The sequence below is a fragment of the Ostrea edulis genome, chromosome 9, assembly GCF_947568905.1.
Source record: "Ostrea edulis chromosome 9, xbOstEdul1.1, whole genome shotgun sequence".
NCBI lineage: Eukaryota > Metazoa > Mollusca > Bivalvia > Ostreida > Ostreidae > Ostrea > Ostrea edulis.
Window position 1 is genome coordinate 35,022,299 of NC_079172.1, and position 14,056 is coordinate 35,036,354.

The 14,056-nt window shown below is 36.1% G+C and overlaps 1 protein-coding gene across 3 annotated transcripts in view; it reads right to left on the reverse strand.

Annotated features, from left to right (window-relative positions):
• The window catches only part of LOC125659396 (protein Wnt-11b-2-like), a 47,957-nt gene that overhangs the window by 17,008 nt on the left and 16,893 nt on the right, over positions 1-14,056 (reverse strand). The window contains exon 2 of one of the 3 annotated variants that reach the window (XM_048891056.2): positions 9,958-10,304. In XM_048891056.2, coding sequence (XP_048747013.1) covers positions 9,958-10,037 — 80 coding nt within the window. In that variant the 5' untranslated portion in view covers positions 10,038-10,304. Of the gene's footprint in view, positions 1-7,741; positions 7,768-9,957; positions 10,753-14,056 lie in introns of those variants that run through there. The other 2 variants (XM_048891055.2, XM_048891057.2) reach the window with 2 other exon arrangements.

The following is a 14,056-nucleotide window of genomic DNA, read 5'->3' on the forward strand; positions in this document are numbered from 1 at the left end:
TGATCATAAGTTATATTGAAATAGACGACGTTTAAATTCTAAATGAAAAACCACATCACATTAAAACTGAAAGTATCTCATTGAACGATTAACTCGATGAACGCCATAAAACAAAAGGGCAATGACTTAAAAACATTAATTGGTGTGTAAATTACGGTAATTCTTATGATCAGATCCCACAAGGTCCTAAATTGTACATGATGAAATCTTCTATAAAGGGCGGTAAGGGATTGGGTCTCTGGATGTGCTGCATTTGACATCCTTCGTAATCCTAAATACTTCTTTTCTACACACAGACACTGTACTGTAGGCCTCCGTAAAACGCGAGAGGACACAACGAAATGTCGGTTTGTAGGATTGTCATGTTGTAAATTTCGAATTTTACAACATGCCAGTATTACACCGAGAACGTCTTCCTCTTTCACTGACCGACAGTGAAAAATCTTCTAAACTAATAAATGAATCATTCTTAGCGTCCCTGCGAGAATGTTTCCCTCATATTGTGACGTCACCCCGCGGCTCTGGTGTGGCCTCTGGCCACGTTTCCTCTGAATGACCAGCGACTTTCATTCAAATTGCGAGCAAAAACCTATAGTAGGTTTGACTATCTCAATTCCAGGGCTCCTTTAGATAAAAGAATATGAAATAAACCACGTCCATCTGAGAATCGGTCAATATTTACCAATAACTAGATCGGTCATCACGATATGCTGCTTAACATCAGGGCAAATAAAGACATTCAAATTAAACCTGGATATTTTTAATAAAGATTACACCCACAGAAGTCCCGCTATTCGGGGGGTTATTGTAACAATGCTCTCAACAACTCAAATCTCAATACCCTAAGCGGCCATATAACACGAAAAATGTATGAATCAGGAATTGAGAGCCCATTCTCAATATTTACTTTATAAGTATTTAAAGATGAAAATCAAAAGAAATTCTGCACTCGAAAAGTCCTCAACAGCATTATAGGTTTATTGACACAAGCCGTAAACACGATTATTGAGGACCAATAAATATATCGTGTGCTTGTGTCTCCGATACAAACCGTCCACAATAACGTCCTCTCAAATTGTAAATAAGGCCCTTGGGAGGGATGGAGGTTTTGTAAAATGCCTTCTTCAATGGTACTTCTCAATGGTCCTCCAGATACATCAAAGAGAAAACTGGCTTGTGTCGCTACAAAATTCTGCATTCCACCTTGTGTTCCCTTTCAGCTCGGTATTTAAAGTTTGTGTTCTCAATCATAGGACGAGTCGACAGAACATTGAAGATAACTGCCTATCAGTTCTTACAAAAAGCCAACTCCTCTGGTGTCTTTTGCACTCTTACTACCACTCCCAGTTTATATGTGCATATAGTACCTAGCGTTATTTCATATCTACATTTCCAAATCATTTTACAACATTCCGCATACATTTATTTTTCATCACGACATGGACTTCATCTTCTGAAGGTTAAAAAAGACAATGACTTCTTGTTGGGATAGCATTCTATATCATAACTCGATATCAAAGGTGCAGTGTGATAGGTCATGGGGGAAATAGAAGGGTCAGGAGGGGTTTCGAATGTTTAAAATTGCTGTTTGGCGTCCCGTCTAGAATGTTTCAACTGTTATACCTATAACACCATTTAGGTCTGTGCTATGGGCGCGGACCGATATGTAAACAGCTAGAGTTTTCTAACATAGTTCTGCTGGCGTTTGCCGTTACATGGGAACCACGGCTCTTTTTTATGCCTCGTTACAATTATTCAAAGTCTTGTGGTTTTTAACATCAATATCGAACGTTTTAACGACTTGGGTCTGACCGGGTAAACATTCTAATCCACGACCTCCCCGCTCATGACTCGAACGCTCCATCAAATGACATACGGTCGGTACGGAAAGGAAGTTCAGAAGTGAAACAGCGGAACAGGAATTGAAAGAAAAAATGGATCGACTGTGTGAGATGATCCACGAAAGTATGCTATATACTAGTCACCGTGCAATCCCGCGTCCATAATTTAATTGTTTTAACACGCAATTTGATTGGCTAAGTATTACACTTTATTTACAAATAACATAGCTTGCTATGTAAAGCATTGTGACATCATTAACGTTTGAAGTTTTCCTCAGAACATAATTAAAAGCGCATTTATCAAGTAATAAACCAAATTAAAAGGAATGGAACAAATAGCAAAGTATCTGATTGGATTCTTTACCAAGCTGTACCATAACCCAATAACATGCTTTGCTATTAAAACCATTCCTTAAATAAGATAAAAGCGAAAGGTGTCCTAATTTATTTTGTCCTAGATATGAATATCTGATACTATTTATAGCGGAAGTGAGAGGCGGAGATACCTGCGTACGTAAAGTTCATTCTCTCCGTCTGTCACACTGACACTCGCTTTGAGATGTATTTTCACCGTTTAATTGGACAATAATCGTAACAGGTAGATCATGATGCAGTAATGTAATTATATGTTGACTGGATTAGTAATACAATACCGCGGATTGTCAGGACCCGACTGTGTTTAAGAACGACTTGACAAGTGATTCTCTTCGGCACTGACCCCCTTCCCATATATATAGGAGATGGTTTGGGGCATATACTTCTTTTAATGTAAATATAAATGTTTGTTAGGTAATATCCTGGTTGAAATTCTTTTCATTGCCACAAAGAGAGTCAAGAATTTCAATAAACAGTAAAGATCTCGTGGCGTAATATCGTAAAAATTCTTTTTACAATCCGTACCAATCTGAATAATTACCAGCCGTGCGTCGTTTCATCAGACAAAAGCAATTTGGTGTATTATTCAAAATTAAAATACGGGGTTATTTACACATGTCAAATTTAAACCGTGTACTTATCAATTATGTACTCCAGATTTCTTAATTAAACATTTTAGAAATCTGCGCTGAGCATTAAACATGTGGTTGGTAATGCTTTGTAGCGCCATGAATTTTATTGATATTACAATATCTAAAGAACGTTTCGAATTCTTGTTCACTAGTTGAAAGTCAGCATGAGAAAAACCGTTTATAAGACCTCACTGTTACGTAAGCGGAATGCCGACATATTCCATGAATACGTCTTGAGGGAAAATTTGTGGTTGTAATGCGGAATATCGCAGAAACAAAACTATTCATATTTTTTTTAATAGATCCCTTGAATACATTCCGAATACAAAGATTATTTGCGAGGTTGGATGTGCATGTGATTCTGAAACATCAATTATATAATTTGGCGTTAAAACACAAGTTCATTTAATCTAAATGTGTATATCACATCATAAACACATATACTAGTACGACACCGATTTCCTTTGAATACAATTAACTTCATGTATTATGATATATCATTATTGCCACGATGCTAACATAAACAGTTCCTTTTTATGCGAAACTATAAGAAGTGAAACCTATATCAGTAATTTCGGAAGACTCCTCCAAACGTTTTTTTTTTCTTTGGTCAGCAGTCAATCTCATTGTGTGCAGACAAATTGAAATCAGAACCCCGTCAACACCAGTCTAGACTAAAATTGATAGTGGACGCTCAATTAGAATTTTATCTCTATTCTCTTTTATGTGTTTGACCTTCCCATTACGTCAAATGTATTAGGTCATATTTGGGGGTCATGCATATTGTAAAGTTCTTGACGCGGAAATAAGTCCAATTTCTGAAATTACACAATAGAAAACACGAAGGGCATCTGTACACTTTGACTGTTTTAAATCGAATTAATCACATTAGGTGAGCTATACGATATGATGCACTCTTATCTGAAAAAAGAAACCCCCAATGTTATACAGGCTGAACGAGAACACGGACAGTCAGATTATAAGCATGCGTGAACATCAAAGCAGTGATAGGGACATGCGTTTCCGTGTTGGATGCAGGATTCCCGGAATAATGGTTTCATTCAGAAATACATATATCCTGATTATTAATGAACCCGGAAGGGCAGTTAAGTTGCCTTGCATATCGACAAAATTCAGTGGTGGGCATTTTTCATCGGGCTTGAAATGTGGATTCTGACGACGTAGAAAGGGCTCTATCTTATTGTGGTGGGGCTGAGGCGGTCTCATACGTTCATTATGACATTTATTGTTCATAATCATGGATTATCACACTGCAGTTAGTATTCTAACATAAAACATTCCATCTAACGTACGTCGTAAACTGAAAGATTGTACTTTCAGTGAAAAGCAGTTGTCATAATGGATCTCTATATTTCATAGATTGCAATTCGCGACAATAACAAAATGTGTACATACAAGTATACAAACAAGCACGGGTCATAAAAGCGATGAACATATCTTATGCATTTAAAGATTTTCGCATCGACGGCATTAGTTTTCTTTAATCAACGCCAGGTCATAAAGAAAGTCTTAATGAAAGCAAATGGTAACCATTTGAAACTCCATTTGAAACTTCTTTGGAATACTTAGATTTGATGTATGGGATAAAGTTGTCATAAAACTCTATATATCTCGCGAGATTCTCGTTTCATCAGCGATATGATTTACCAGCATAATGCGAAGCCTTGCTGTAAGCCATAAACGTCAGCGCGCCATTTAGCTCCCAAAAACTCGACAATATATTTCATCCTGCCGCCTTAATATATTATTTGTTTTACAAGATAGATCTATAAATTTTGACAAAACAAGTTAAGATCCTGAAAGTATCCAGACACTGGTGAGGGATATAAAAAGCCACGTGAGACCTGACGAGATCTGGCGAGATCTTTTCCAGAAAGGCGCGTTCGATTGGCATTTATTGCCAACTTCTGTTACAAGTTTTCATAAATTGCATGCGCTTACTCCAATGACACACGTGAGTGTATTGCAGTATCGTTTACTGGATGATATATTATTACAACACGTGAGCTTATTGCAATATGGTTTACTGAATGATGTATTATGACTTCACGTGACGTTTTTGAGTATCTGATGCGATCCAAAGAATAAATCGCAAAGCTGCTGAAAATTAAAACTTCGAAGATGCCAACATGGATGATCGTTAAACTTTGATAAGTACTAATAAATATGACGTTTTGGAGAAGATAATAGGTTGTGTCTTGCGTGTGAGGAATGTGGGAGACAGACTGTGATTTTCAGCATGGGTCTCCGGGTCTCTAGAATTGAAACTCAACAAAACCGAGAAAATATTATCCATATACATTACTTTTGCGATAAAATCTTAACACTTTCTGTTTCAAATTATAATCAGGATTTAGGTCTGCTCCCAAGAAGTGTCCGAAATGTAATTAAAATTTGAAAACTCCACTTAGGAAGTATCGGTCATCTCGGGGTATTATTTTTATTCAAAAGGGGTGTCATCGATTGCAATTGTACTTGAGTCTGAGGCTAAACTTCAGTCACAAAGTAACACTTACCTAATCAGTAATAGCGATATATACATATACATGTATATTCGAGATTTACATTGAAACAAGAGGTGAAAGCAATATATATTTTGAACCAATGAATTTCGGTACTCCAAACTTTTGTAATGGGAACGATTTCCCCTATGTATCCATGTCAAATTCATAGATGTATCTTTATATTCAAAGTTTTTATCCTCATCTGAACTTTTATCCGAGGTTCTCGGTTTTTTATCAAACCCCCCGATAAAAACCGAGGGTTAGCCAGATAACATCAGCCTCTCATTCATTTTACAAACCTGGATAGCAGCATTAAAACGCATTAATAATAGAACTGTTGCTAATTAATAAGATGATTTTAGGAACAGCTATCAAAACGTTTTTGCACAGGCTATAATGAAGAACTTTGCGCTTGCGCAGTAAATTTACAATCATGAATTCAATTAACAGTTTACATTCAAATTGAATTTAAACATCCGCCAATGCATCAAAATCGTTGAAATTCAATTTAAGCCTGTCGGGTTTTCTTTAATTCTGAAGGGAAGAAGAGCGCAGGTAATTACTTCTTCGAGCTGTGACGTCACTTTTTGACAGCAGATAAACTGGTTCTCACCACCTGTCAACACGTCCAATGACGTCATTTCTCTCTATATAATCCAAACTTAGCTGGATGGGAACAAACATACCATGATCAAAGTATGATGTACGTACATGTCATCTTCTAAAACTGTCCCAAATCGCTTTTTATATTTATCATAAAACTCTCTCATTTCCTCGGCCTATTATTTAATTCAGAATCTATTTTCCCATTTTAATTTAGTCTAATTATTAAGATTTGACGTGATATTTTTGTTGTGTGATTATCTGATATTGTTAAATCTGTCTTTACAAACCGCCCACAACTCCAATGACGCCGACAAATAGAACATATCAAAATCGTCTGTGTTCTTCTGTCCAATGAGTACGGAGACATAAAGGAATTTTCCACTTTGTCTGTATTCAAGAGAATGATTGATAATTTGTTTGGTTATAAATTCATATGTATAGATTTGTCAGAAATTTCTTTTCCTGGACCCTTGAAAGGTTGTACAAGTACACAAAACTCTCTCAAACTCTCTCTCTCTCTCTCTCTCTCTCTCTCTCTCTCTCTCTCTCTCTCTCTCTCTCTCTCTCTCCATCAAATTAGCACTTTATAACCAATAAAAAGGACTTCATTGAATTTAGAGAATTACAGAAACTCTGTCCCATCCTGTTCAACACAATAAGTTCATTTTGTCTTGTGAGTTGGGACAAGTTGAATCAAATTAATCCGCAATGAATCCGGTTTAGCAGTATCAATGCACTGCACCCTGCATTTTCCACCTTACATTTTTTTTCATCGTTGTTAATATAGCCCCGCAATGTACGCTATCTGTTTTATGTAATTCCGTATCTAATCTAATTTGTTTTAACAAGTGGGTATAATCAACAGCGTTGATATGAGACTGAAGCTTTTAAGTTGCGCCGATTACACAATACGGGAAATCTATTACAGGATTTTATTGAGAAGTTGACGAGAGGGAGCTGGCAAATTGATAATTTGGTATAAAGAATTTGATGAAAATGCAGGAAATAGTTTCATTTGTTTTTAAATTATTGCCAGGTGAACGAAATTCGGGGAAATAACTTTTTTGATCATTTTTTTATTCTTGCGATCGAATGAACCCAATGCATGATACATGTAATGTAATTTTATCACAAGACACCTGTTGTAGGTACATCTCTGTCAACACATGTTATTATTAGTTTTCCAGCGTGTTATTTAATGAAATATATACAAATACTCAGTCAATTGAGAAGAGATTGTGTGAATCTGCGTTTTTATCAATTATCCCTTCCTATTTAATTGTTTTCACAATTATCCATTTTATACCGTGTCTCTTTCGAATTCCCCGAAGGTATAAGAGTCCGACATGGGACTTTTCGTTATTACAGTATTCTTAAACACTGAGCACCGTCATAAAACACGCGACCTCTTGTCCCATTACTTTGCCAGCTCCAGACCAATTTATGACCCCCACCCACCAAGATTTTGCCGGGGCTCCGACCATGGCTGACAATTTTACGACTAAGGGCTTTTACCAGGGTCCTGCGATGACCAATAGAGCCCTGAAGCCCATTGTCCGAAGATTTACATGCCAACACCCGAGGTAATTAGATTATCATCTCGATGCAATGCCATCTAAATTACTTTTATCACGTTCAAGTAAATTGAATTTCTGTCCACAATTTGTGTTAATTGTTCTTTTTAATTTTATTATGTTTCAGATTGGATAGAGAGAGAGAGAGAGAGAGAGAGAGAGAGAGAAAGAGAGAGAGAGAATATTACCCCAAAAATAACATATTTTCCATTGGTTGCTTCTAAAGAAAAATATAAAAAAGATAGATAAACATTCAATTAAAATTAGATTAGAAATAGAAACCACCTAATTATGTCAGGGATGCAGATTCTAAACAAGTGTCTCTTAAAATGGGATACGATCCTTTTCAGAACTGAAAAAATGTGATTTAAAGCAAACATTGCAAAAGTTTATTGGTTGATTTAAACTTTAAGCACAAAACACATTCATCGAACAGCGCAGAGCCTCCTACCAATTTAAGGGATCCTTTCATACGCGACTCTTCTCTTTAATAAATGCAAAACGTCTTTGAAATACGTAAAACGACTGAACAAAATTCTCTTTCTGCTAGACTTAACATGAGAGAGATCAAAAGCTTGCGAATAAATCAAGTGACAGGTTTTTGTCAACCTTTGCTGAATTTTGTGAATGGATGCAACTTTAATGTCTGACACGGCAAGAGAGAAATATTGAGAGAGAGAGAAAGATTGAGAGAGAGAGAGAGAGAGAGAGAGAGAGAGAGAGAGAGAGAGAGAGAGAGAGAGAGAGAGAGAGAGAGGGCTTACGTGGATTGAAATGATAAATCTCTTTCTGCAGTTTCATATCAGATTATTAAAAATAAGATCTAATGTACCCAACTACGAAACAACGAGGATATTTAATATATAGCATAAATATACAATATATATATGCAGAACGGACGATTCACCGCCAGTGTGTGTACACAGAAACATAAATCTCATTCATAAAAGCTTCATATAAACATTTACACGTGTGAACGCCTATATTCTTTGTACGGAGCATGTGTTTTGACGTTTTAAGAATACGCAATCTCCCAAGAATGAAATTTATCAAGAAATATTAAAATTTGGACATTAAAATCCTTTCTAATAGCGAGAGAGATGAGCAGCCCTGGTTAACAACAAGCTTATTTTATCAATTTCAATTTTTTTAAAATATTAATATCAGATTCCTGTTTGTCTAGTATATATAAAGCTGTTATGATTCAAGGCGGTGCTGAGGACTGTCGAAATTTAAAAACTCCAAAATTAGATGAAAACCCTCCCCAACGAAATCCTTCGAATCATCACTGGCCTGAGAATCACCAGTAGGCAGCATTTATCTTAAAATTTCAGATGGTTTGAGCAATTTTATGTCTTCATTCAAACTTAAATCAACTTTCTCTTTTTATCACCTACTACATAGGAAATACTTGAATGTTTCACGCCTTCATATTAAATTAATTCTTCATTCAGAGCAATGTACATTGTGTAGATATAGTAGATAGAGAAGACGGGTGCAAGAAAGAAGAAAAAAGAACTCCCTGGTTTAATCGTAACTTTTTTTTATTTAGAGTAATGAAAAGCAATCCGGCTTGTAGATCGAGTTTTAGAGACGAAAATCTAACCCCACTAAAACACATTAATCAAGGTATTTCTCGGGATTTATATACACAATGTTTGGGAAGAATTCCGAGGATATCTTAAAATAAGAGTGACGGAAAACATTTGGGAGAAAATATCACGTATAATTGTCTGTTATAATCACGCATAATCTCGTTATAATCTCGCCTGCGTCCCGGTGCAGACTTTGCGACCCTATTTATTCAGATACTACAATATGTAACAGCCTTATAGGAGGGTGGTTGGTCAAGTTTCATTTTGTATTGGTGATAATTCTAAGCACCTATCTATCTTTTTAACAGATTGTACAAAATTTCTAGGATTTACAGTTTGGACGAGAGACTGCACAAAAACCGTTGTATGCACGATAGTATTAAAGGTTCAAGGACAGCATCTCTTCGAATGAAAATGGAAAAAAAACAAACCCACAATTGAACTATTGGTACTGGCAGCGGTAATATAATGGCAGTTGGCAGTTTAGGCTTGAAATCACATATTCTTCTTGTACGCCTATTTGCATTGCAATAAGATTTTTATTTAAAAAAATGGACCATCTTACAATTTGACTAACGCCTACGACCAAAGTTTTGGCGTGGTCCTAAATATCAAAAGATTATCGTTTATGGTACCGTATAAACATTACTTGTATTTGTGATTTCTCTACATGCATTACATATGTTAATAGTCACTAAAGAAATAACCAGCTGTCATAGTGGTTGGTTTTAATCGTAAGCTATTAAAGTGTCCAGGAAGCTGGCTATAAATATGAAAATTTATGTTTGATTTCAATAAATTGTACTCACAACCACCGGACTGCGGCGATCCGGGAACAAACTAATAGAATCACAAATAAAGACGACACCACAGGTTCGTAACGTCTCATGCTTCAAACACTCAGTAATTCCAAAGGAAAACTCATGAAAACAGTGAACTGTGCAGTTCCATGTTGTTCAGGACCGTCACATTTCTGTTTGCAGAAGAGAATTTTCGGTGGTGTCCAACTCACCGTTCCCTCTGTGATGAAATGGCACCAAGGGACAAAAATAATCCATTTCATTTATAAAAACACATGCACATAATTTTCTTTTTCTCTCAACGCAGTGGAGAATTATTTTTTTCACTTCTTTCACTACCGAATCCCATCCACAATCTGAAAGAACAAGGACAAAACGTCTGTAGAAAAAGCCAGAACACGTTCACCGTCCAATGACTCCACGGCTTCGCGCGCAGTAGTTTTACCCCGTCCCGAATCGTTAATTTACGACTCCGGTGAGTGACTGTCCGGCCCACTTTTTTCTGATGAAGCATAAACTAACTGCAACTCCATATCTCGTGAGGAATCGGCGGTATAGTTTTCCCCGTTATTTTATTTTCGAGCATGGTAAACTTACACACTGAATTGCGCTATTTCAGACCGCGATACGCGTGGCTATGAAGAAAACGAGACTCCCAACGCTGAGGATATAAATTAATTTTTCGTCTATCATCCAGTGAAATTTATTACATATCGAATTAAGTCCTCAGATTCGCTACAGAGAAGAGAACAGGATTATTTTCTACGTGTAATTTCCATTTTTTATTTAAATCAAACGCTCTCTGCTGATAGGTCGAAATGATGTTGAAGCGGACTTTTAATATCGCTGCCCTCGATATTCGTCTTTAACCCCCCGCATAAATCAAATACCTATATCCTCGGAGTCCAGGTAAAGAAAAGAATTTATCTCTCTTCTAATTATGAATTCTAGTCCTGTATTCAAATTAACTTGTAAGAAAGAAAAAATACGTTACAAATTTTACGATCTATTGTATCAGTTTTCAAGAGAGGACTGTGTTTTGTAAATATTTAACTGTCACCTTCGGACGACGTGATGATTAGAAATGGAGGATTAGGTTTCAAGTGCTTAAAGTATGTCTACAGAGAGCGATAGGAGAATCTGGGCCCTGTAATAAGCAAAGCGTTTAGTAAAGACGATTCCACATTTTTCTTTTCAAAAATGTCCCTTTCACAAAGAAGTCATACATATGTAATCATTGTTTTTGTGGATATTTTTCGCCACCAGGACAATGTCGCAATTATAAAACAAATTCACGTGTAAAACAAATTCACGGTCATTTTTAGACATCTGGTCTTTAATTTTTTGTCCATTTATGAATCATGAAGGAAGATAATAAATCTTTAGTGGGATATAGCCGGTGTATGAAACCCGAATTCGTTCTTTCGATTAGAATGACATGTTTGACGCATTACAATGAAAATGAAACAAAAAATTTGAGTAATTGTCATGGAATGCAAAATCAATATGAGTGGAAAATTCTACGAGATTGCAAATTGAACATAAGTCGTTGTTTACTGCGTTAGAGTGATTTAAGATGCATACTAAAGTGAACTATACATGTCTGCGTCAACAGATGGAGCGGCCAGCTATTAAAACTGACAATAAAACGAAGGAAATTTAATTGTGTGATCGTAAACAAACATATCATTAAGATTCATTTGAATTTAAGTGCAAATTTATGCACGCAATTTCCCTATACTCTTGTGGGGAAAAGAACATGAAAGTAAAAACGAGCATATTTAATTTTATCTTGAATGTTTCGTATGAAATCTTTTTCAAAGCAAAAGAAATCATATAATAAAAGATGGAATAAAAATTAACTGGTTTACTCACATTTTACGTAAAACGTTGTAGTAGCGAGTTGGGCGTGTGAGAGGGGGGTGTAATGTGAGTAACTTGTGAACATGCTTACAAAGGCTGCAGATCTAAAAATACCAGCTTCCCTTTCTACATATACACGTATACGCCTGTAGAAAGTTTCCGTTTACATTGTTTCTTTTTTTTGTTATTATTATTTATCTATATTTATTTATTTATTTTGTCTTTTTTTTTTTATAAAAAGAAAAAAATCATAAAGTATTAAAAACGAAAATTGGTTGAAATCTGAAAATCCGAATCAAGTCCTTGACTTTGTTTTTAATTTGTCCTATCACAATATCATTTCACACGTTCTTTCGTGTTTTCAAACACTTTTATCTTTGTGAGCAAAATTCAACCTAGATAGCAAACTGTATAATAAAGTTCATACTCACAGTTTCTACTAAACATGTATGCTGGGATGAAGTACATATAAAATTGTACACATATATGCTTACTGACAAATTAGCATTTAGATAGTTTTTAATGGATTATATTTTAGGGCGGATGGATTTATGAAATTTCTATCACCAAATACTTGGAAGTGAGAGTTGTGTATCCAGAAAAAGTTGTAATAGTCGTCATCAAAACGTACATACACATATAAGAGATTTTATTTCAAGTTCCATTTTATCATGTAATATGCAGTATGCATGCAAATTACACTGTATATAGAATATCTATGGTGTCCGGAAAGGGCCATTTGCAAAAGCGTGACTGAGCGTTAGTCACAACACACCGTCACGCCAACAAGCAACGCGCCTTCGCGCTCTCATGCCAACAAGCAACGCGCCTTCGTGCAGACAAGCAACGCGCCTTCTCGCTCTCACGCCAACAAGCAACGCGCCTTTGCGCCGTCACGCCAACAAGCAACGCGCTTTCGCACCGACAAGCAACGCGCCTTCACGCTAACACAACTTTACATAACTCGCATTCGCACCGACACGCAACGCACCTTTACGCTAACAAGCAACACGGTGCGAAGGCGTGTTACTTGTTGGCGTGACGGCGCGAAGGCGCATTGTTTGTTGGAGTGAGAGCGCAAACGCGCGTTGCTTGTTGGCGTGATGGCGTGTTGTGAGTAACGCGCAGTCACGCTTTTGCAAATGGCCCTATCCGGACACCATAAATATCAGTATTCTATATTCTGTTTCTCCTTTGCAGTGACATTCTCATATTCAAGAGGAAGAAGGTGAAATCGATTATCTCTGTCTTAAATAAAAGAACATGTATATATTTTCATAAACAAGACATTTTTGTTAAACACTAATGCCCCCGTATGGCAACAACTTTGATAATGGCCAAGGTTTAAGTTTTTTACTTCAAAAAGTATGTCAAACTCCAAGGTAAAGGTCACGAAATTAAAAAAAAACCACTTTGATATCAAAAGAAAGGTTTTGTCACAAAAAATACACATGTGAACTATGAAAGCTCTATATCAACATCCATTCAAAAGTTATGGCCAAGGTTAAAGTTTTTGCGGACAAAAAGATGAACAGACAGACAGGTCAAAAACTACATGCCCCGGATCTTCTATTATGGGGACATAGAATTTGAAACTTGGATACATTTAGATTTCAATAAAATCTGTACATAGAGTTAATTAATTTCACTTGGAACATACATGTACTACCCAAAATAAAGTCAAATATTTACACTTCACATTCACTTCGGTCGGAATTCCCAGCCCTTAAAATAGACATGCTATATTCATCAAGTAGTCGAACATTGTTTTTATCTATCATTACAATTTGTAAAGATATCAATGACAAAAACATTGAAAATGTAAATATTCCGAGATACATAAAAATTGCAAGGGAATACCTGGATTTACGAAGCCTTGCTCTTGTTAAAAAGGAACAGTACTTTAAAAACGTTTAGGGACTATTTGATATTTTGTGACCGAGAAATAGATACTGGGTTCATCCTGTATCTGTACACCACGTCACTAATTAAACAGTCTGGACACTTTACACCACGCCACTAATTAGACAGTCTGCACAGTAAAGTGAAAAACTTTGTTCAATATCTTCAGATCCTGATTCTGACGTTCGCACCGGTCTTGAAAGTTTCAATTACTCTAAATGAAATGGTTCCTTTTTAATCCCTATTATATAAAGTGCATTTTATTCTTAATCAAAAAGAAAACATTCTTAAGCATTAAGATTCAGAAAATATTTTTATGACCATAAATGTCACTCGTTACATG